The sequence below is a fragment of the Myxine glutinosa genome, chromosome 4 (genome assembly GCF_964187855.1).
Source record: "Myxine glutinosa chromosome 4, kmMyxGlut1.1, whole genome shotgun sequence".
Lineage (NCBI taxonomy): Eukaryota > Metazoa > Chordata > Myxini > Myxiniformes > Myxinidae > Myxine > Myxine glutinosa.
Genome location: NC_136264.1, coordinates 82,535,635 through 82,560,211, shown reverse-complemented (window position 1 = coordinate 82,560,211; position 24,577 = coordinate 82,535,635). Strand labels below are relative to the sequence as shown.

At 46.7% G+C, this 24,577-nt stretch overlaps 1 protein-coding gene across 1 annotated transcript in view; it reads left to right on the top strand.

Moving 5' to 3' along the window:
* Positions 1 to 1,897: 1,897 nt before the first annotated feature.
* Positions 1,898 to 24,577, top strand: part of LOC144891773 (uncharacterized) — a 469,129-nt gene continuing 446,449 nt past the window's right edge. The window contains exon 1 of the mRNA XM_078776088.1: positions 1,898 to 3,957. Within this exon, the coding sequence (XP_078632214.1) occupies positions 2,017 to 3,957 (1,941 nt within the window). The 5' untranslated portion in view covers positions 1,898 to 2,016. The remainder of the gene's footprint in view (positions 3,958 to 24,577) is intronic.

Sequence of the window (24,577 nt, the reverse complement as noted above, 5' to 3'; positions counted from 1 at the left end):
ACAAAAAGGTCATGGAGATTGAGACCAGCATTGCCAACTCCGTACTGAAGCAAATGGAGTCCACCGGAGGCATCTGTCTACCACCATGGTTGGTTCAGGACACGTTCGTCTGGTTTGCCATGGACAACATCGATTTTCTAGAGTCAACTCCTTGCGGGATGAATACCCTTCATGGTACAGCAATTGCGATCTACCAGCCTGTATCACCGGAGAAATCACCCATGATACCACCAATTGAACTTGACCGGTCATCAAAAGCTCAAACGATACATGATGCAGTTGGCTGTAAAACGTTGACCTGCAAGAAGCCAGCACCCGAGAAGAGAAAGAGCGACTGCAAGCTGCTCACATCAAAACCCGAGACAGACAAGAACAAGAAAACCGATATGACCTGGATGATTGGATGCCTGAACTTCGAGGAAGAAGGAGAAGTTGACGTCAAACTCACAGCTCCGGGGACGTGGGGAGCCTTCAATTCCTTGCTATCTTCGTCCAGTGAGAAGACCAATGTTGCTCTCGTTCCTCCGTTGATAAGGTCGCCTCCTACAGACTATGATACACTGTACACGGGTCTGATGAGAGCTCACAACATCACAACTCGTGTTATGGGGAGTGAGGCAATCACAGTCATGACTCTCGATTTGCAGCTATACGACCTGGCGATGAAGCTGTTAGTCTAGTAGGAAGACTAGGTCCCCCTGCACCCCCCGGAGATATACTTCTAATCAGTGTTTCTAGATTGGAAAAAATGTGTAGAAAATGACTAGCTATGGCCCCAAGCTGAAATAATGTCCCACATACCATTTTTATGCAAATTACTGCTGCCATTATCAAAAAAACGATTTTTGACATATCTCAGCCAATATTGCAGATAATTGAAAAATGAAGGTGTCTAGACCCATGTTTTGAAGGGCATAGATCATGATAGAACTATTCATAACATGATTACATGTGTCTATGGTATACTAGTATGCATATTAATGCTGTAATTACAAAATAATCAGTTTTACAAATGATAAGGATACGTTAATACTGCAGATAACTTAACATGGTACATAAGGGGTCTAAACCCAGGTATTTTCAAGGTTAAATGTCAACAAGATGCTCCTGAGTCTTGCATAGGGGCGGGACATTGGCAGTAACATTGGTACCACTCAACTTTTCTTCCCACCATTGACTTTGTATTGCGAGAGATTTTCACTTGCTTATTTAAAGGTTTCTCACCCAGCCCACGTAAAATCTACCAACTCCTGCTGTTAACTCCCAAACATATTTTTTTATGTTATCCAATCACAGTGCAGAAATGACAGACTAGAGATCCAAATTAGTGCTGCTATAGCTGCCATTTTACATTTCCATCCATGTAACATGCGCGCTCGCGCGCTCGTATCAATTGGTAATGTCGTGCGCTCGTATCAATTGGTAACGTTGATGTTATTGAATACCTCAGTTGAAAGTTCAGTCTTCCATTCCATCTGTGTGTTGTTCTTGGTATTCATCCTCCAATCTAGCCAGGTAAGATGCTAACTATAATGTTACTCACACTCTTGACTTCAGTTTCTGCATGAAATCATAAACAGGCAGAATAACAGCTGAGCCAGCTAGCACCATGTTAGCTAACGTTAAAGCTAGCCTCATCTATGTACAGTATGTTCCTAATGTCGGTGTAACTTAAACTTTTGTTAATGCCAAACATGAGACATATCTGTTGACTTCTGTATATGAATTGAACCAGAAAGAGGCACGACAGCTGAGCTAGCTACAGTAACTTAGCACAATGTTTCATTGGCCTAGATAGCTAACGTTAGTGTGGAAGAATTTAGATGTTTTAGCTATTAGCACTTTTGATGCCACTAAACATGGTTTAGTCAGCTAAAAAGTACCCTAGTGTAGAACATGACTCAGAACCTCTGTTACCTCACTGAAAACTCAGAGCCTCCTTTCACAGGCACTTTTAACATCATTCGTGATTTCTTATTTGTCATTTAACAGTGATGGTAGACATCGACAGCAAGCATGCCCAAAAGAAAACGGAGTGTAGAACCTGCAGCCCAAAGCTCTCCTCCTACATGCATCCTTCATGTACCATCCATGTCTGATCATGGGGATTTCACGCCCCTCCGTAAAATTAAAGGATCTGCTTCAGAAAAACTGCAACTGCTTCAAAAGATCCGGGATAGACGTCTCAACCAACCGCATGACTCCCCATGTCGTATGCAATCAGTATGTGATCAGATCCCGGCAACTCTTCCTGATGACCTAGAAAGAGTAGGATATCACAGCAAGTGTTATAAGCACTTTGTCCGCCACTTTCATCGTCTGGGAGATGATACAGAACCAGGGCCATCAACCTCATCATGGCATCACTCTCCTCGTAAACCAGGAGGTTCTGCTGAACCCATCTTCCCGCCAGAGTGTATATTTTGTGAGAAAGTTGAGACCAAAGATGCTCATCGCAATACTGAGAGGCCTACAACCTTCCCATCCTTTAAAAACAAAGAAAATGCATGGGAGCAAATCGAAACACGGGCTGAGAAAATGGGTCTCTATCGACTCCATCGAAAGGTGAAAAACAAAGACCTCTTTGCATGTGAGGCCAAACACCATCCGTCATGTTTTAAAGCTTTCCGCACAGCATTCTACAACTATGAGCGTGCGATTCACAGAGCCGAAGCACCAAAGGAGCAGGCTTGCATGTCAGCCGCCCATGAAAAGGCATTCAACTCAGTACTGGAACACATTCAAACCCAGGTCATCCAGCAGAATAAAGTTCTACAGCTTTCTTCCTTGCGCTTGCTCTATGTCGAGGAACTGAAACTGAATGGATATGAGAACTCAAATTATCGGTCAGAGAAACTACTGAAACGCCTACAGAATGACCCAATCAAGGAGCATATCCACTTCACGAAGGTTGATCATGACAAATGTGATGTCATTTCTTTCTGGCTTGTGCACAGCTCAAACATAACAGTTTCCAATGCTCTCGCACGAGCATTCACACTCGGAAGCACAAACAAGAACCAAAATGTTGCCCTCCAACTTCGCCAGGGTATTCTACAGGCTTTCAGAGAGTGTAAAGACCAACCATGGCCACCAACAGCTGAAGACATGGAGCTCAATCCTGAAGACATCCTACCTCCAGACCTTGTCCGCTTTCTCAGCGTGCTAATGACTGGCAAGGAGGGCATCGAGACAGAAAAGGTGAAGCGTCTGGTCTTCTCCATTGGACAAGATCTGTGCCGTGCAGTGTCAGATGGAAAATGGAAGTTACCAAAGCACATTCTCCTCTGTGTGACTGTAAGGCACCTGTTCCGAAGCAAACAGCTCACCACAATACTACACAGGCTTGGACACTCTGAGAGCTACGATTTCGCCTTGGAGTTGGAAACTGCTCTCGCCAAGGTCCTGGATGAAGTCTCAACTTATCGTACACCACAAATTGTGACAGGAGAGGGCAACCTTGTATTCCACTGTGAGTGGGACAACTTGAATAAAACCACTACCAGTGTGCACGGCAGCAACATTGTAAACAGTGCTGGAGGAATCATGGTGCAGGAGGTCAAGCCCGGGTTCGAGAGCAGCAAGGACCGAATGCTACCTACCATCAATAGGTCACAACAGCGTAGCCTGAAGGTCGACACACCAAAAACTCTCCCACCCTTGCACTTTACTCGCGTTGGCCCGAAGTTCCCTGAAGGCTCATCATTCACACCGCCAGCAGAGAATGACACAGTCTATGCCACTACGATGCAAGAGTACTACATCTGGCTCTTCATCAGATACATCGGAAGCTGTGGCCTGCAGCCTGTGCCTGGGCTAGGGGGTTTCACCTCTGCAACTGGTTCTCCCCCACCCAGCAAATCAACAGTCGACTACTGCACGCCTATCCACCAACCGATCACAGACAACGCAGTTGTTCGTGAGCTACTGAAGCGTTCCGAGGCAGCAACTGCTGAGGTGGGTCAGAGATGGGTCCTGAATACATTTGATCTGGGTGTCTGCATGAAAGCCCTTCCCATCATCTGGCGCTGGCCAAATGAATTTGCTAGTCATGTAGTAACGATTGGACCCTTCCACACATCCATGAACTACATCGGGATGCTCACTGGACACAAGATGCGTGGTTCTGGATATGCAGAGATTCTCTTTGAGGCACAACTAGTAACAAGTGGATCTCTCAAAGGTGTTCTCAGTGGAAAGGCCTACGCAAAGTCCCTCTTTTGCCTCAAAACAGTGTGTGAGGCAATGGAGAGGCTGTTGATGGAGAGATTCACTGAGGAGGAGAACATCATGATCTCTGACCCTGCTGTGCTTCTCAGAATGACCCAGTCTTGCAACCGAGAGCACCTCGATGAAGCCCTCAAAGACCCCTCAACTCTACTCCTCATCAAAAATTTGCATAAAATTTGCATAATTTTGCATAAAATTTGCAGCAGTAATTTGCATAAAAATGGTATGTGGGACATTTTTTCAGCTTGGGGCCATAGCTAGTCATTTTCTACACATTTTTTCCAATCTAGAAACACTGATTAGAAGTATATCTCCGGGGGGTGCAGGGGGACCTAGTCTTCCTACTAGACTATGTGGGTGGAACGCGAGGCCATCAGGAAGCAATTCCTCTTCCGACCTGGTGAGCTACATGTTGTGTTTTGGGCCTTAGCTGCATTAGGAAAATACGTGGAAGGGAGTGGAATTGATCAGGCATGGGTCGAGGCTGGACTTTTCTCGCCAACCACAGTGAGCCAAATACTAAATGGGAGGCACTTGTATCGAGCTCTGGAGGCACACATGGTAACACTGATCGCTTTGTACAACCTGTACTTCCAGAGATTCCTGGCAATGGAACCTGAAGAAAGGGCCTATCTGAACGAGTCATCTGTTCGTCTGGGAGAGGCATATCAGAGAGACATCAGCGGGAGCATGGAGCCAGAGAAGAATCTATGCGACATTCTCAAAAAAACATTGGCCATGATGGAGTCCAGAGATATGACCAAAAAACTGGAACAATTTGAGGTCAGCACAAACAAGATACAGCGCTTCATCCTGAACTACATGAAACAGTTTGAGACTATCCTTCTGTTCATTAGAAGTACAAGACAACGTGATCTGCTGCTGCATATGGAGAGCATCGAGTCTCTCACGAAGTACTTCTTCGCTCACGATCATCTAAACTATGCTCGGTTGCTCCCTCTCTACATTTCAACAATGCAGGAGACTGAAAAGCAGCACCCAGAACTGTGGAGGGAATTCATGAAAGGGAACTTCTGTGTGACAAAAGGATTGGCAGGCTTCACATCAATAGCCCCAGACCATGGCATTGAGCAAGAAAACCGTACACTGAAGGTGATTGGAGGAATCGTAGGGATAACTCAAAATGAGAAGGCGCTTGACAAGTTCTTCCTCATTGCACCTGAGCTGTCAAAGTCACTGCACGAGTTTGCGGAGGGATATGGTCTTGGTGAAAACCAGAGCAGAAAACAACACCACGAAATCACGGGGGGAAAGCTTTCCCGGGTGATGAGCCATGCCTCCAAGCTTTCTAGGGTGTTCCGTGAACATGGCGATCCATTTATGGAAGAGGAAGTAGACGAGGTCTACAACCTGCTCACCAAAGAAGTCATGAATGAAAAAGTGTCCAGCGACATCTTAGAGCGCGACGAGATCGGACAACAGATGTTCCAGCAATTTGCCACAGATCGTTTAGCTGAGGGAAAACTTTCTGTGTGGGACAAAATGACGAAAAGAAAACTTCGAACATTCAAGAGTTCGAATGCCACAACAGAAGTGAGATCGGGCGACAAGCTGATCAAAGTCAAAGAAGAGCGAGGATTGTTGCAGAGGTTCATCGTTATCTCACGGAGCCGACCAGAGCTCGACCTGAAAGAATGTATTGGCACCTATGAATTTGGCATCGTTCCACGTTCTTTATTTGCATCTGATGGATCCCTCTTGTTGGCGTACGACAAGGCAAAAATCCTTCGTCAACTTGAGCATCTGGCTGAGCCTGAAGAGCAGGATGTACATGATCCACCAGGAGAACCTATTTCGACAGAAATCAATGAGCATCAAGACGCGGGAATTGCCGCTTTGAATGATGCAGCAGCACACGCTGGGGAAGAAACTAATGACCCATCAACTGACTATGAAATCTCAAGCCAAAATTTGCAGGAACCCTCTCAGATCAGCCAAAACCCAGACACAACCACAAGATCAGGAGTGATCAATGAAAACGAGACTACTTCTCGCCATAGAGTGATAATCATTGATGGCATGGCTCTTGTTAACGGGATCTCCAAAACAGAACAAATGATTACATGCAGTGACTTTGCTCAATCGTTCATTGAACGCCTCGAAAATATTGCCGTGCATTATGATGACGTGAGGTTGGTATTCGACCGATACATCGATAACTCGCTGAAAGACAAAATGCGCCTAAAGAGGACAAAGGGGAAATCAACATACTATCACGTCAGGGATAGTACATTGATCCAGAAGATTTCACTCAAAGATTTCCTTTCCAATGTGAAGACCAAGGCAGAGCTTACAGAGTACTTGGCTGTGAAGTGTCTATCTTACAGCAAGGCTCATCCAAACAAGTTGAAGAAGTTCATGGTGACATCAGGAACTAAGACCACGGGCAACACTGAAGTTCCAGACAGTCTACTCACGCACAGCCAAGAAGAGGCCGATACACTCTTAATTCTGCATGCTCTCACAGTCGACAAAGATGCAGAAGTTATCATTGATTCGCCAGATACCGATATCTTCCTCCTACTGATTCAGAGATTTCACGATCTACCACCTGCTACGAGGTTTCTCACTGGGAAGGGAAAGTTGAGGAGGAGCATTGCAGTCCAACCTATTCATGGCATGCTAGGAGAGAAACGTGCGTCTGCAATACTTGGATTCCACGCATTCACGGGAAGTGACATGACTGGAAGGTTCGCTGGCAGGAGCAAGGACTGGTGCTTTAAGGTCTTCATGACATGTGACAACAAGATATGGGAGGCTCTGGAGTCTTTGGGACAAACTGATCCGTCACCAGAAGTGTGTTCCCAGCTGGAACGCTTCGTCTGTCTGCTGTACAAGTCTAAAGTTCACACGAAAGTAAACGAGCTTCGCTGGTTCTTATTCTCCAACCGTGCTGCTGAGGGAGAGAGTCTTCCACCTACCACTGGTTCGCTAAAGTTACACGTTCAGCGAGCACATTATATCGCAATGATATGGAGAAAGGCAGCAGAAAGCCATCCGTCCCTTCCATCACCTGTCGAGTATGGTTGGCAGTTACTTTCGGATGATGGGGTTTATGCCCCAAGTCGATGCCTGAATCCTCCAGCCCCAGAAGCAATAATGAATCTCGTGAACTGTGGGTGCAAGAAAGGGTGTATGGGAAGATGTAGCTGTCGCAATAACAATATTCCTTGTACTGAAGTTTGTGGGTGTGTGGGTTACAGTTGTAACAACAAAGCAAACATCAATGAACCGCGTGTGATAGATATGGATGAGGATGAATGAGGCATTCGTTTATGTGATCGTTTATGTTCATTCATCGTTTATGTTTAGGTGTGTGTGTATGTGTGTGCGTGTGTGTGTGTGTGTGTGTGTGTGTGTGTGTGTGTGTGTGTGTGCGTGTGCGTGTGTGTGTATTCAAAATAAATGTTATCAGTGAAGATTGTTTATTGAATCGATTCTAATTGGGAAATTATACGATCCGATTTCACGACGGCCGTCTCCATTTTGGCTGGTATATTGCCCACTATTTTAATTTCCTTGCATTTTTCTGTAAAAACAATGGCAGAAATGGCTTCCTTGGGTCTGAAAACATATAAAAGGACATAATATTCATGTTTATATGATATCTAGATACAAAGATATGCACAAAAGTGTATTTTCCAAATTTTATGGCGGCCATCTTGGATTTCTTCGAATTACTACCTATTAGACGTAAAAGAAAAAATGGAACCCTATTTTTTTTACATCTCTATAATATTCTGAAGCAGAATCCATTGCTAAATCAATTTTAACAAACAAAAAACACGAAATTACTAATCGCCCTAGACTATATCCTGTGGGTGTGTTTCTGTGAGGAGAAGGGTGCAACGTCGCAGGGGGACATATTTACTCATTTGTGAACATCTGTAAAACTGTCGCACTCAGGGTAGAGTTAATAGTAGAGGGAACTACATCTGAGTGCCACACTAAAATAGGTAAAAATTTATCGGGTCGGGACGCCCCGAGGGTAGAGAAGGGTGCAATGTTGCGGATATGGGATTTGGCCTCCATTTCCGCTTGTAAATATTCCCCTATTTCCCCAATACTCCCCAACTATCCCCAATCCCCCATTCCCTAGTCCCATTGTCTGTAAACAACACTCTGTAGAACCGACCTTCCCCTTCTTCCCCCATTAAATGTCGTGCCCAGGTCCACCGCATCTCACGTAGACAACTTTCGGACATCTTGCTAGTTATTCTTAGTCTATGTCAGTTAAGGACTCGTTTCCATTAATTCTGACTCTTCGTTGCACCAGAATGTGATTGTATGGCACCAGTAGTGAGTTTAGGACCTCCCCATACCTCCTCCCATCTTCCCCATGAAACAACAACAACAACAACAACTACCACAACAGCGCGCGGGGAGTGTGCGTCCTCACTCCGGCTCGGTTAGCCGCCATTACCCATGTGCGCCGACGGGGTTACCACGAAGGGGCTGCCTGTCGGCCCCTCGTCAAGGGCGGAGCCGGTAACCCCCCGCACCCAATAAGAAGCAACGGGCCGATTCCATCTGGGGCGGAGCTAACGAGCCGAGGGCGTGTCACTCCCCGCCGGATATACGCAGCGACTTACCGGACGTGACGTCAGATGCGCCTCAGCCACGAAGGAGAAACAGACGCCACCTCCAGCGCGACGAGACCTCCCGCATCTCTGGACCGGACCGGGTCGATTCTGCCCCTGCGCCAAGGTGCACCTTGAGCCTCGACTACCTGCCCTTCCTTGCCATCAATCCCCGTGTGAGTCAGTCTTGTCCCGTTTATCTGTCGTCTGTCGGGGTTACTATAAGACCGTGATTAAGTGCCTGCCTTCCTAGGCTGTCTCTCTTGTCCTTGTAATCTAACGTTCCGAACTATTATAACCTCCTCCGGAGGTCTTGAGAACTGTACCCCTGGTGTCGTGTCATTTAATCCAGCCGTTGTGTCCTTTCCGTAATTGATTTAGCATAGCGCGACTCGGCCAACGTTCGAGTATAATCGGGTAAACTGTGCAGACGCGGTCATACCAAACCGCTCGGTAAACCAACATCCACAACCGCGTCTGTAACAATAGTATTGCAGGAGGGTGTGGTGGTCGATTCCAAGGGATCTGAGTGATATATAGTATTGTAGGAGGAGGTGGTGGTCGATTCCAAGGGATCTGAGTGATATATAGTATTGTAGGAGGAGGTGGTGGTCGATTCCAAGGGATCTGAGTGACATATAGTATTGTAGGAGGAGGTGGTGGTCGATTCCAAGGGATCTGAGTGATATATAGTATTGCAGGAGGGTGTGGTGGTCGATTCCGAGGGATCTGAGTGATATATAGTATTGTAGGAGGAGGTGGTGGTCGATTCCAAGGGATCTGGGTGATATTTAGTATTGTCGGAGGGGGTGGTGGTCGATTGTGAGGGATCTGAGTGATATATACAGTATTGTAAGAGGGGGTGGTGGTCGATTGTGAGGGATCTGATTGATATATACAGTATTGTAGGAGGGGTGGTGGTCGATTGTGAGGGATCTGAGTGATATATATAGTATTGTAGGAGGGGATGGTGGTCGATTGTGAGGGATCTGAGTGATATTTAGTATTGCAGGAGGAAGTGGTGGTGGTCGATTGTGAGGGATCTGAGTGATATTTAGTGTTGTAGGAGGAGGTGGTGGTCGATTACGAGGGATCTGAGTGATATATAGTATTGCAGGAGGGGGTGGTGGTCGATTCCAAGGGATCTGAGTGATATATAGTATTGTAGGAGGAGGGGGTGGTGGTCGATTCCAAGGGATCTGAGTGATATATAGTATTGTAGGAGGAGGTGGTGGTCGATTCCAAGGGATCTGGGTGATATTTAGTATTGTAGGAGGGGGTGGTGGTCGATTGTGAGGTATCTGAGTGATATTTAGTATTGCAGGAGGAGGTGGTGGTGGTCGATTGTGAGGGATCTGAGTGATATTTAGTATTGCAGGAGGAGGTGGTGGTGGTCGATTGTGAGGGATCTGAGTGATATATATATATAGTCGCGCGGCAAGGAACATCACGTGATCGCTCTGAGCGATCGATTGCAACTCTGCGTCCTGTCGTGGGCATGGCCAACGTGGCCTCATGCTCCCAGGTGATTGGCTAACTCGAGCTCGAGAGAGCCATAATGCGCTACATTATGGCAAAAAATATGGATCTAAAGATGAAAGGGAAAAAAACCTATGTGGTGTGAATGGCAATGTTCGTTGCTGAAATGTGAAAAAAGGCAATTGCTTTTCATTCTGAAATACGTGCGATTGCGTAACTGAGTTAATGGCGGCAAGGAACATCACGTGATCGCTCTGAGCGAATCAGCGCGCTGCTCTGCGACCGGTCAGATTCCGTGCATAATATTCCTCGCTGAAATGCGCTGAGGTAAAAATATGGTTAAAAAATATTATTAAATCAATTTTTAGGTCGGCCATGTTCTTACCAGGCTCAATGGCCATGTCTGTGCCAAATATCAAGTATGTGAGCCTCTCCGTTTAGGAGTCTATCGGTAACATTAATCACACACACACACACACACACACACACACACACACACACACACACACACACACACAAACTGTGTTTTATATATATAGATGATTGAATTACTCAGAAAATTAGGTGGAGGTGATATAACTCCTTTGGTCGCAATTCAAAACGAACAATTCGCAGTTTTCTATGTAATATTATAATGGGATTTGAGGTGACATAGAGTTGAGTAGATAATAAATCCCGTCATCGTAACTATAAGTTATGTTTTCTTCGTTAAAATTTATCAGTTTTCAGAGGGGTACTGATTATATTTAAGCATGTTCCTTTTTTAATTTGTGTCATATAATTATTTGCCCGAACTCAATTAAGATCAGTTTGTTACATTATTTATTTATTTTTGCAGTATGTCGAGCAAAAAAAGGAAGTGGTCGGAGGATTACGTGCGGTACGGGTTCACGTGTTTGAGGGAACGGGACGGAAGTCAGCGTCCTCAATGCATGCTTTGCAATGTCAAGTTGATAAACTCCAGCCTAACACCAGCAAAACTATGGGAACACTTCAAAAAACTGCACGGCGAGGGGCAGTACAAAGACGCAACGCTGAATTAATTCAAATTGAAGAGAGTCCGATTCGACGCAAGTGCTACCTTGCCCACTCTCGGCTTCGTTCCAATTGACAAACCGATCCTCACCGCATCGTATGAAGTTGCGTACCTGATCGCAAAGCAGGGCAAACCGTACACCATTGGCGAGACACTCATCAAACCGGCCGCGTTGAAGATGGCCAACATCATGCTGGGAAAAGCTGCTGAAAACAAGTTGTCTCTCGTTCCACTCTCAAATGACACCATCAGATGCAGAATCGATGACATGAGTGCCGACATCCTCGCCCAGGTAGTTGCAGATTTAGTCGCGAGCCCGACGAAATTCAGCCTTCAACTCGACCAGACCACCGACGTTTCGAATTTGAGCCAGCTCATCTTATTTGTGCATTATGTCAAAGGAGACGAGATCAAGGAAGACTTTCTGTTCTGCAAGCCTCTCACAACAACGACGAAGGCAGCTGACATGAAGAAGCTTGTGGACGACTTCTTCAGAAGCAACGGCCTCTCGTGGAACATGGTGTCTGCAGTTTGCTCGGACGGAGCTCCAGCCATGCTGGGATGCATCTCCGGTTTTGGAGCGCTGGTGAAGGCCGATGCACCACACATCATCATCACGCACTGCGTCCTCCACAGACACGCGCTGGCATAAAAAACCCTGCCTCCAAAACTGGCCAATGTTCTGAAATCGTCGTTGAAACTGTGAATTACGTGCGAAGCCGTGCTCTGAATCATCACATCTTCAAAGAGCTGTGCAATGAAATCGGCTCTGAATTCGAAGTCCTTCTCTACCACTCTAACGTTCGATGGTTATCATGAGGGAAGGTTGTGAGCCGTGTTCTTGCCTTGCATGTAGAATTAGCCCTGTTTTTGCGAGAACACCAGCATTGCCATGCAACGCACTTCCAAGAGTCAGAGTTCATCCTCGCCTTGGCGTACTTGGCTGACATCTTCGACGCACTCAATCATCTCAATGGCCAGATGCAGGGCGGTGGAGTGAATGTCATCGAATGAGCGCTTTCCGAAAGAAGTTACCGTTGTGGAGGCGGCGAACAGAGAACGACAACTTCGTGAACTTTTCTTTACTGGACGAGTGTGTGAGCGGGATCGAAGATGAGTCTGAAGTTGGAGGCACTGCTGTACCGGGGGAGCTGAAGCAAGCGATTGCCACGCACTTGGATGAGCTGGGAAAGTCATTCGACGGCTACTTCCCCTACCAAGAGCAATACCCAGCATGGGTGCGGCACCCGTTTACTTTCGACGTTGCAACAGCAGATGTCAACGACCAATACCTCGACGACCTCATCGAACTTCAGCAGAGCCAGACTCAACAACAACTCTTCGGCACAACAACGCTCTCAACGTTTTGGTGCCGCCAAAAGGAAGGGTATCCTCACATCACTAAAATTGCCCTTGAGATCCTCACGCCGTTCGTTACAATGGATCCCGCTTGGAGTTTGCAAAAACAGCACTCAAAGGACTCTCAGACTGTGAGAAACAAGATTCTGTGGGCTTTCATGTGTCTTTCACTGAGGAGAGGCTTCCGTCTGGCCACTCTGCCATGAAGCCCAGATATGTGGAGTGTTGCAGTGATGGTTGTCCTTCTGGAAGTTTCTCCCATCTCCACACATTATCTCTGGAGCTCAGCCAGAGTGACGATCGGGTTCTTGGTCACCTCTATTACCAAGGCCCTTCTCCCCCGATTGCTCAGTTTTGCCGGGCTGCCAGCTCTAGGAAGAGTCCTGGTTGTTCCAAACTTCTTCCATTTAAAAATTATGGAGGCCACTGTGCTCTTGGGAACCTTCAATGCAGCAGAAATTATTTGTAGGCTTTCCCAGATCTGTGCCTCGGCACAATCCTGTCTCTGAGCTCTGCAGGCAGTTCCTTCGACCTCATGGCTTGGTTTTTGCTCTGATATGCATTGTCAGCTGTGAGACCTTATATAGACAGGTGTGTGCCTTTATAAATCATGTCCAATCAATTGAATTTACCACAGGTGGACTCCAATCAAGGTGTATAGACATCTCAAAGATGATCAAGAGAAATGGGAGGCACCTGAGCTAAATTTCAAGTGTCATAGCAAAGGGTATGAATACTTAAACTACCGGTCAAAAGTTTTAGAACACCTCAATTTTCCCAGTTTTTATTGAGATTTACGCAGTTTACTGTCCAGTGAATAACCTGAAATGGTACAAAGGTAAGCAGTAAACTGCTCGAGGTTAAAAAAAAGTTTAGGTTACCAAAAACGGGAAAATAATGTTAATTGCACAGTTATATTGAAAAAAAAGGCCTTCTTCAGGGAATAAGAAATGGGTTAACAACTTACAGCTGTGTAAAGTATCTCGACAAACTGCGATCAATTGTCGTACGCGTTTATTCACTCTGCCGATCAAGGCCCGATTCACAGCAGCGCCATCCGTGCTCTGGCGTGGGGATACAACCCGGTCCCGGTGTAGGGATACAACGGTGAACATTTGCACTGCATACATGACATCCTCCCCTTTAAGTCCAAAATTACCAAGAGCAATACGTGCTAGATTTCCAGAATTGACATTTCAAAAGCAACATTTCCAAAACATGTGAAAATATGTGTGCAAACGGTTATGAGAATAATGAAAATACGTGAAAATAGAACATGTGTCAACGTGAAAAAAAAAACATCTTCAAAGATTCAACCGGTCGGGTGCTTTTCTCTCACGCATTGAGCGTCGCGGTGTACCAGTGGATACAGAGTCCGAGGTGATTCCTTTGGGTGGCGGTGTACCAGTGGATACAGAGTCCGAGGTGATTCCTTTGGTCGCCACAAAGGGTGTAGCGTTTGCAGAGGTTTTCGGGGCATCCGAGCCGGCTGGAGCGGCCACGACGATCTCCGGCAGTGGCGGGTCGAACTGTTGTCCTGACTGTGATGATGCTACAGGCTCCATCGACTCACAGTGACGGTAGGTTATGTGGTCCTGATGTCGACGAATTTCGCGGCCGTCCTGCAGGCGAATCACACTGGACAGTGGACCTGGCTTCTCGATGATGTCCCCCGGTAGCCACGTCGCACCTGCACCAAAATTTCGGGCAAACACTGGATCTCCAATATTGATACATCGACTGTTGGACGTCTTATCGTGCACCAACTTTTGATTAAGCTGGCTCTGATAAACATTTGATGATATGTCTGGTTTGAGATTGTCAAGTGTCGATCTCAAGTGTCGTTTCATCAATAACTCAGACGGAGCTGCACCGGTTGTTGATTGTGGCGTGATGCGGTATTTGAACAGGAGACGAGACAGCTTTGTTTCCAGGGTTCCCTCCTGAAGTTTCTGCAATCCGGATTTGATGATTCCCACGGATCGTTCGGCCAAGCCATTTGAAGCCTGGTGATGTGGGCTGACAAACTTATGTTTGATGCCGTTCCGACGTGTGAACTTGGCAAACTCGGTACTGGAAAAACACGAACCGTTATCACTCACGATCATCCTGGGCAGACCATGAGTGGCGAAACAGCGTCTGAGTCTTTCGATGACAATGGCTGACGTAGTACCACGCGTCACATAGGCATCAATCCATTTTGTGTGCGCGTCCGTAATTATTAGAATCATGCTGCCGTTAATAGGCCCGGCATAATCGAGATGTAGGCGATGCCACGGTTCGCTGGGCCATTCCCAGGGATGCAGTGGCGCTTTCGCAGGTGTATTCCGGGTGCTCTGGCAGGTGTAACAATGTCGAACATGATGTTCGATATCAGCATCAAGATTCGGCCACCACACATAGTTTCTGGCGAGTGACTTCATCTTCACAATCCCGGGGTGACAGTCATGGATTTCATCCATGACCCTGGAACGCAGATTTTTCGGGATCACGACACGACATCCCCAGAGTAGGCAACCATTTTCCACGCTGAGTTCGTTTTTACGTGCTTTAAAAGCCGCAAAATCTGGGTCACCCTCAGGTAGCAAATGCCATCCAAGCTGTACAGCCTGGACAGTTCTGGACAGAACAGGGTCTCGTCGAGTATGAGTGCGGATCTGGCCGGAATCGACAGCACAATCTTCCAGATGATCCATCAGTGCGATAATGGATCCTGGTGCAGGCGAATCATCAACGGATTCTGGAAGGGGTAACCGACTCATGGCATCTGCATTTGTGATAGACGAACCGGGCTTATAACATATGGTGTAGTCATAAGCAGCGAGAAACAGGGACCAGCGGATGATCCTGGGCGGTAGTGTGTCAGATGTCGCCTTAGTTGGACCAAACAGACTGATCAGCGGCTTGTGATCAGTGCGAATCATGAAATGATGTCCAAGAAGGTACTGGCGAAATTTGCCGACGCCGAAAACGATTCCCAATCCTTCCTTGTCAAGTTGGGAATAGTTTTTCTCTGCCGGGGACAACGTTCTGGATGCAAATGCAACCGGTCTTTCCGTACCATCAGGCATCACGTGCGATAATACACTCCCCACTCCATACCGACAGGCATCGCATGTCAGCACAAGATCCTTCTCTGGATCAAAATGAACGAGAACATTGGACGATTTGAGCAGATCCTTAGAGGTCTGGAATGCTGATTGTTCAGTAGACCCCCAGCTCCAGGAGACTCCTTTCCTCAAAAGCCGATAAAGGGGGCCCAAAACGTCAGTCACATTCGGGATGTAACGACCATAGAACTGAAGCAAACCGAGGTATGACTTCAATTCGGTCACATCTCGTGGAGAAGGAGCATCCTTGATAGCTCGGACTTTCTCATCTGTCGGGTGTAGACCCTCGGCATCAATCGTATGACCCAGGTACGTGACTGATGGCACCATAAACTTGCACTTGTCTCGACGCAAACGTAGGCCGGAGTCCGAAATCTTCTTCAGAACTCTCTCCAGGTTCTGTAGATGTTCCGCGTCCGTACGACCAGTAACCAGAATATCATCCTGGTAACAAACGACGTTGCGTTCGGCGGCAAACAAACTGTCCATGACACGCTGATAAATTCCAGGTGCAGATTTCACTCCAAAACTAAGTCGGTGGTACCTATACAACCCACGATGCGTGTTGATGGTAAGATACTGTTTCGAATTCTCGTCCAAGCAGAGCTGTAGATAGGCGGATTTGAGATCGAGTTTCGTAAAAGTCTTGCCTCCCGTGAGACGAGCATAGAGGTCTTCGATCCTCGGGATTGGATATTTATCCAATGAAGAACACCTGTTCACGGTCATTTTATAATCTCCACATATGCGGATGGACTGGTCCGATTTTATGACCGGAACGATGGGCGCCGCCCATTCGGCATACTGGATTTGCTCGATGATCCCCAGATTTTCAAGATGATCCAGTTCCTTGTCAATCCGCTCACGCAGGGCGAAAGGGACTGGGCGAGCCCTGCAAAATATAGGATTGGCATCCCGGTCAACCCTGAGTTTAGCCGTATGTCCTTTCAAGGTTCCAAGCTCATCCTTGAAGACATCCGGGTATGTATCCAGCACATTTTTGAGTGTGTATGCTGCGGTAGGAGAAACGTTGGCTGCCCGGAGTTGATGAATGCTTTCCCACTTCAGTTGAATTATGCTCAACCAGTTCCTGCCGAGTAAGGAAGGGCCCTTTCCAGGAATGACGATCAGGGGTAGGTGAAACTCACGGTTATCGTAGCCCACCGTGACATCACATGTACTGCAGGGAACAATCTTCTCACCTGTATAGGTGGAGAGTCCATAGGTAGTAGGTTTCAGATGGGGTCGGTCAGCATCACTCCACAGGTTTGTGAAAACAGCATGGCTGATGAGCGAGACGGCCGCACCAGTGTCGACCTCCATTTGCAATGGTCGATTGTTGACGACAACATTGGCAAGAAGAGGGTCCCGCCTATGGTGAGAATCAATATGAAGCAGGTCATACGATTCTGAGTTGTCGGAAACAGAGCTCACCTGGTCAAGCTCGGGTTCCTCCGAACCGATAAACTGATGAATCTTGTCAGCAGCTTTTCCTTTTCCCGATTTGCGAGTGATGCAAGCTGGAGCAATATGGCCAGTTTTCGAACAGAAATGGCAGGTGGCATCTTTGAACCGACACGTCTCCGGAGGGTGCTTTCCGTTGCACCGAAAACAGTTGTTGTGGGTTTGAGACTGCACTGGCTTCTGACGAGGAGCCTTGTTCCAACGTTGTGGCTGAACATGATCCAACCGATTCACAGCAGGGCTGGTACCAGATGAGCGAGTGGCACCGATGCTTGTAGCGTTGCGTTCAGCACTTTCCATGGAAATGGCGGTGTCTCTGGCATTTTGGAACGTCAGTCTTCTCTCAGCAAGCAGGCGTCTACGAGTGCGGTCATCGGACATGCCAACCACCAGCAAATCACGAAGCATGTCATCGATCGTGTCCCCAAACTCACACAGATGTGACAGTTTTTTGAGGTGTGCAATGAAGTCTGCGATCGACTGACCTTGCTGCTGTCTGCACATGTAAAAATTAAACCGACACAGGATGACTGAAGGAGATGGGTTGCAATGTTCCTTCAAAGCGGCCTTGAGCTCTGCATACGTGAGCTCCTGGATTGTCCGAGGCCGAATCAGGTTTTTAACGAGTGTGAACGTCTCACCTCCGCAAACGGACAGGAAGACGGCCTTCATCCGGCCTTCGGTCGCAATGCCGTTCGCCTCGAAGTAGAAAGACAACCGCTCAGAATACGTGTCAAAATCCCCCTCATGAGGGTCGAATTCATCGATATGGCCGAAAGATGTCATGGTCTAGATGTTTCTGTCATCCATCGATATGGCTGGATGTCATCCTCGTCGCCATGTAAAGTATCTCGACAAACTGCGATCAATTGTCGTACGCGTTTATTCACTCTGCCGATCAAGGCCCGATTCACAGCAGCGCCATCCGAGCTCTGGCGTGGGGATACAACCCGGTCCCGGTGTAGGGATACAACGGTGAACATTTGCACTGCATACATGACAAGCTGTTCTGCAGCAATGTAAGTAAATTAGGCCTTGAAAGTTGATGCAAACAATTCCTGCAGGTGTCCCAACCTCTGCTGATTACTTGATTACAAACACCCTGTCTGTATAAAAGCAGTATTGGAACAGACTGTTATTACACCCTCTAAAGCATTATTTGGACAATATTGCACTGCAGGAAGTAGTATATTGGAAACTGGAGGAAACTCTGACAGGAAAAGGTCTGGCAGACCCAAAGCCACAACAGAATCAGAAGACAAGTTTCTGAGAGTCAACAGCTTGCGTGATAGGCGGCTCACAGGACAACAGCTTCAAGCACAGCTTAACACTGGTCGAAGTAAGCAAGTCTCAGTTTCAACTGTGAAGAGAAGACTTTGAGCTGCAGGTTTGATAGGTCGAGTGGCAGTAAGAAAGCCATTGCTGAGATGGCAAAATAAGAAAAAGAGGCTTGCCTGGGCCTTGAAGCACCGCCAGTGGACAACTGAAGACTGGAAGAAGGTCTTATGGACCGATGAATCAAAATTTGAAATCTTTGGTTCATCACGCAGGGTTTTTTTTACGCCGTTGAGTAGGCGAAAGGATGGTTCCTCAGTGTGTGACACCAACTGTCAAACATGGAGGAGGAACCATGATGGTCTGGGGCTCTTTTGCTGGATCCAGAGTGGGCGACTTGCACAGAGTGACTGGCACCCTGAATCAAAAGGGCTACCGCAGCATTTTTCAGCGCCATGCAATACCCTCTGGTACACGCCAAGTTGGTCAGGGGTTCATCCTGCAGCAAGATAATGATCCGAAACACACCTGCAGGCAATGTCAAAACTACCTTCGAGGAAAATAACAACACGGTAGGCTTCAAATCATGGAATGGCCAGCACATTCTCCAGACTTAAACCCCATCGAGCTGGTTTGGGATGAACTGGACAGAAGGGTGAAAGCAAAGCAACCTACAAGTGCAACACATTTGTGGGAACTTCTGCAACAGTGTTGGGAAGAACTTCCCGAACAATATTTGATTTCCATTGTAGAAAGAATGCCACGAGTGTGTTCGGCGGTTATATCTGCAAAAGGTGGATACTTTGCTGAGTCAAAAATTTGAATTAAATTTGTTAAGCAAAATTATTCTATGATTTCTTTTTATCTCCAATTGTTTATTTGTTCTATGCTTAATTTCAGAGTACATTGAGACATTAAACAGTGTAAATTTCAATAAAAACTGGAAAAATTGAGGTGTTCTAAAACTTTTGACTGGTAGTGTATGTCAATGTGATATTTCAGTTTTTTCTTTTTAATAAATTTGCAAAACTTTCTAAAATCTTGTTTTCTCTTTGTCATTATGGGGTATTGAGTGTAGATTGATGAGGGGAAAAATGAATTTAAACGATTTCAGCATGAGGCTGCAACATAACAAAATGTGAAAAAACTGAAGGGGTCTGAATACTTTCTGAATGCACTGTACATAAAGTTTTTTTAAATACTGCTCAAAAATGGGATATAAGCAAATGGATCCTCACTACCCTGAAAGAATCAAAATGGACAGAGGAGTGGGAGTCAAACATACTTGGGCACCGTGTACTGCTGTACAACCCGGGCCTTTCCAAAAGGATTGGAAAGATAGTACACAGTGCACGGATTGGTGTAACCTAAAAGCCTCCATACACCATCCGTAATGTCATTTCAAAAGTAAAGTACACCATATCAACTGGTGACAAATCTGGAGTCGTTTACCATTCCTCATGCAGAGACTGTGACCTCACAACCCACACATTGGTGAAACTGGAAGAAATTTGAAACAAAAGCTTGATGAATATGATAGAGAAGTTAGGTTGGGAAAGGTGACACAGTCAGCCATAGCACGTAATTGCCTGCAATGCGGCTACAAATTTGACTGATGGGACCTTGTCCGAGATACAACATCCAACAAATGGCACAGATTGATACTGGAAGGATGGCATGCGAAGAGCCGAGAGGGTTGTCTAACTGGGGAGACTGTGGACATACCCACATAATACACACCTCTCATACAAATGTTGAAAAGTGGATGGTGAAAGCAACTGAATAAGGTGAGCAGGAAACGACACCCAGTCCCCAAAATACGTAAAATTCTACGTATTTGCATTATTGTATAACACTGCGCTGCATGCCTGAGTTTTCCCTGCTATAATATCTAAATCTTTTTTCTGTTCTATACTCTGCAGAATATTTATGCTAAGAAAATACTGTAATCCTTATTCCTTTATTCCTCCTAACCTCAATATCTTTCATTTTCCTTCCCTCACATCCACTTGACACCCTGGCCCATTCTACCGAGCACATACAATCCATCGAGCGCTTGTTTCTTTTCTTCCAAGCTAGTATCTGCATTGTCCTCTCACTTCCTGACATCTGAAAATGTACTAAAGCAATCCCTTTTAAGCGGCTTGGTGGTTGAGTGGCTATAAAGCTTTGTTACATTGCCTTCACGGGTGTGGGTTCTATGACCACAGCTGCTCAGGGTGGCAATTTCTACACCTTGCAAAAGCGTGGCGACCTGACCACAATAGGTTCTTAGCTGTGGAAATGTTCACAACGGTACCCTGATGTTCTGTTGGAGTACGGGTCTCCACCACCACCAGCATTCCCCATTCCATCGTCGAGATAATTTTTTGTAAAGTACGAACAGGATTAGACACAAAACAGGCCCCACAAGTTGATACTCCACGAGCTGGTTACGATGTTCCATCTGGACCTATTCCCATTTGTTTCTGATTTCTGTTTCATATTTTAAGTCAGTTTTCTCTCCAGCCAGCAGTTGGCCTCTTATGCCAATTGCTTTCACCTAACCTAACAACCTCTAATGTGTTACCTTTCGTATGCAGCACGTGGTTATAGGTTAGCATCATTCCTCGCAGGGGCACGGTCATGACGCCTGATGCAGTCCTACTCTTCGCAAAGACCTTTTGGTGGGTGGAACTTCTTTAAGGAATTGGAAAAGGGACTTGCTCATACATCAGGAAGGAGCTAGGAGCTAAGTCGTCAATTGCACATATACAACCTGCCTCGAAAGTCCCTTAAGAGCTGCATTTAATGTTCGGCCTTTCGTCTGTGTTTTTATTCAAGTGAAGGTGTCGACTCTGCCATTTGTTTGTTAAAAAAAACTTGTCATTTCGCTTTGTACTTATAAGCTTACAATAACTGTTTTTAAAGTCCAATTTTCAAATCACATAACATTTAGGAGAAAAAAAAATTGTCTTTTCTTTTTTTCCATTTCACAATTGTTCGGATCCTCCACTAAATACAAAAAATGCTTGAATAAACAAAAAATTCCTGTATAGTTTTGAAAACATCCATAAATGGATCGTACTGGATATATTTTCCTTCTCCCAGTATGCTGCAAGCATGCGGATGTCTTTTCCCTCGAGTGCCGCTTTGCTCGTCTTGATTTTCTGTAAACCTTGCCATTTGTGGAAAACATAGGACTGGTGTTGAAAATTTTAGTGAGTCCACAAAAAGCATTGGAATTGAACTGGAGTTAAACACTCACGACTATACCACTTAATAATAAATTAGTTACTTTAAATTAGTTAGTTGTTGACATAACAACAAATTTCAATTAGCAAACTTAACTTAATCAAAACTTGCAGTAAATGCTAATTTGTATAACAAAAAAGAAATTGCAACTCGCAAAGAACAGATTGAAAGCATATTGAGTTTGAGATCTTAAAGCTCTTTCCATCAAAGTAAGGACTGCATTAATGGTGGCTTTGAGGAGGGATTAAGCCATGCGTCCCAGTCCTCTATCGTGACTGGGTCTGTAGTGTTTGGGTCTCCTCTCCCTGCCAAGACCGGAGTGCCCCAAGGCCGTGTCTTGGGCTCGTCTTGTTCCAAATCTTCATCAACGATCTCTCTGATGCTCTGGGAAATCCTCTTAATCTCCTTGCTGATGACTGTACCCTCTGCCGTAACATCTGTCATCCTTCAGACTGGCAGCCCCTTCCCTCTCTGGAAGCCTTGATAGAATCATGAGTTGGTCAAGCACTTGGAATATGTCTTCAAATCCTGACAAATCTCACACTATTACTCTGTCTCTATGAAAAGACCACCTGGTGAACCATCTAATGATTTCTAAGTCGGCTTTAAAGCCAGCTGTTGACTGGGCATCCTCTGTCATGGAAGGTCTTTCCTTGGCACATGTGAACTTTGATTTACTTAAAAGGCCGTCATCCTCAGCTTTGTGGAATACTGGCCTCCCCTCTGGGCTGGTGCCCATGGCCTTTCCCTGCTTAGTTTGATCGTGTGGAAACCAAAGCCTTCAAAATCATTAGCATCTTCCACGATGAAGCGGAGCCTCTCGACCTATCTATTTCACATTGTAGACAGCTTGGTGGTCGCTCAGTGTTCTACCGCCTCCTTTTTGCATCTTACACTCTCTGCCCCTTTCTGAGCTCTGCCCCTCCCTCACCCTCCCCAGGTTTCTGCAGGGTGCACAAAATTTACCAGAATGTCCCATGGTTTTCCAGAGTCACCCTTCTGTTGAAACTCACAAAATTCAGACTAGTTAGGCCTTGCCTAAGTGTTGGCCGATTGCTACAATCAATTCGTCAGGAGTATCAATTATGTATAATCCTAGCTTACATCTCCAAACTTCCTCTGAGCCACAGTCGCCGCTCAGCGATTTTCCCGACTTCATTTTTTTCAGTTATCTCCAGCCATTATCCAGAGCAAATCGGAGAATTCTATATTCCTACCATTTAACAGTCTTCTTCTTCTTTCTTTCGTGTATCATCAGATGGCCAGCTCAGTGTCGTGCAGCCATGCCCTCGTCTCTGGTCCTACGTCGAAGAGGCCGGCTTCTGAAGGTGGTCTGTATAGGGGGCAGGTGGTAATTATGTGTTCGGCAGTCTGCTCAGGCTTGCCGCACTCGCACGCGGCGCTGCCTGCCAGGCCCCACATCTTCAGCGATGATTTGAAGCGGCCGACCCCCATACGTAGACGGTTCAGCAAGGTCCATTGCAGGCGTGGTAGGTCTTCTCCTACGACGCCACCTCCTGGGTCCCAGATGTAGCAGTGGATGCGGGTGGGCCCGGCCGTTTCCCACACCTGCTTCCAAGATGCCACCAGCCATGCGCTTCTAGACAGGTCCTCAGGGATAGAACTGAGCATCTCTTGTGCCGCCTTGTTGTAGGGATGGCGGGACTTGAGTCTGCTTGGAGGCGCCACTATCGTTGTGGTGTTATGCAGGATGTGCCAGTCCTGTTTCTGGGCATTCCTTGCCAGGGCGAGGGTAGCAGCCTCCCGTCGGAGGCCGGCCGGGGGGATTCCCGCTAGGACTGGCAGGTGGAATGCCGGGGTGGGCTTCAAGCAACCAGCTACAATGCGGAGGGCCTTGTTAATGGCAACATCAACCTTTCTCATGTGTGGGCTACTGCTCCAGGCTGGGGCGCAGTATTCGGCTGCAGAGAAGACCAGGGCTTGTGTGGATATTCGTAGGGTCTTGGCGGAGGCTCCCCAGGTCGTACCAGCGAGACGTCGGATAAGCGAGACCCTTGGTGTCACCTTGGCCTTAACTTCTTCTCGGTGTTGCCTGAAGGACAGTATCTGATCTAGGCATACACCGAGGTACTTTGGGGCTTGCTGGAACTCCAGGCATTTGTTGTCAACGAACACGTCCAGTTCCCTTTTTGCTTCTCTGTTGTTAAGATGGTATGCCGCTGACACTGTCTTACCAATGCTGAGCTGCAAACGCCACCTCCGGAGGTAGGCTACCAAGGTGCCCATGTCTTGGTTGATACCGTTTTCCATCTCCTTCCATGTTGGTCGTCGCAGCATGATGGCCAGGTCGTCCGCGTAACCGTACTTTCTGGATGTTGTATCTGGCAGGTCGTATATGTAGATGTTAAACAGCATCGGCGAGGGAACAGAACCCTGCGGGACACCATTCCTCAGTCTTCTGAGCCTGCTGTGCTGGCCGTCGCTGGTCTGTAGGACGAAGCTGCAGTTTGACAGCATCTCCATGATGAAGTTCACCATATGCCGGTCCGGGATTGTCCTCAGCAACTTCAGGTGAAGTTCACGGTGCCAAACGGTGTCGTATGCAGCTGTCAGGTCCAGGAACACTACGCCAGCTTTCTCATTGTCCTGGAAGCTGTCTTTGATATCTTGTGTGAGCAATGTTACCTGGTCCACTGTTGACCTGCCACGACGGAAACCGGCTTGTTCCCGCGGGAGCTGTGAGTCCACCACTGGGTCGATGCGGCTGTGGATCATCCTCTCCAGAATTTTAAATGGGACGCAGAGCAACGAGATCGGTCTGTAGGACT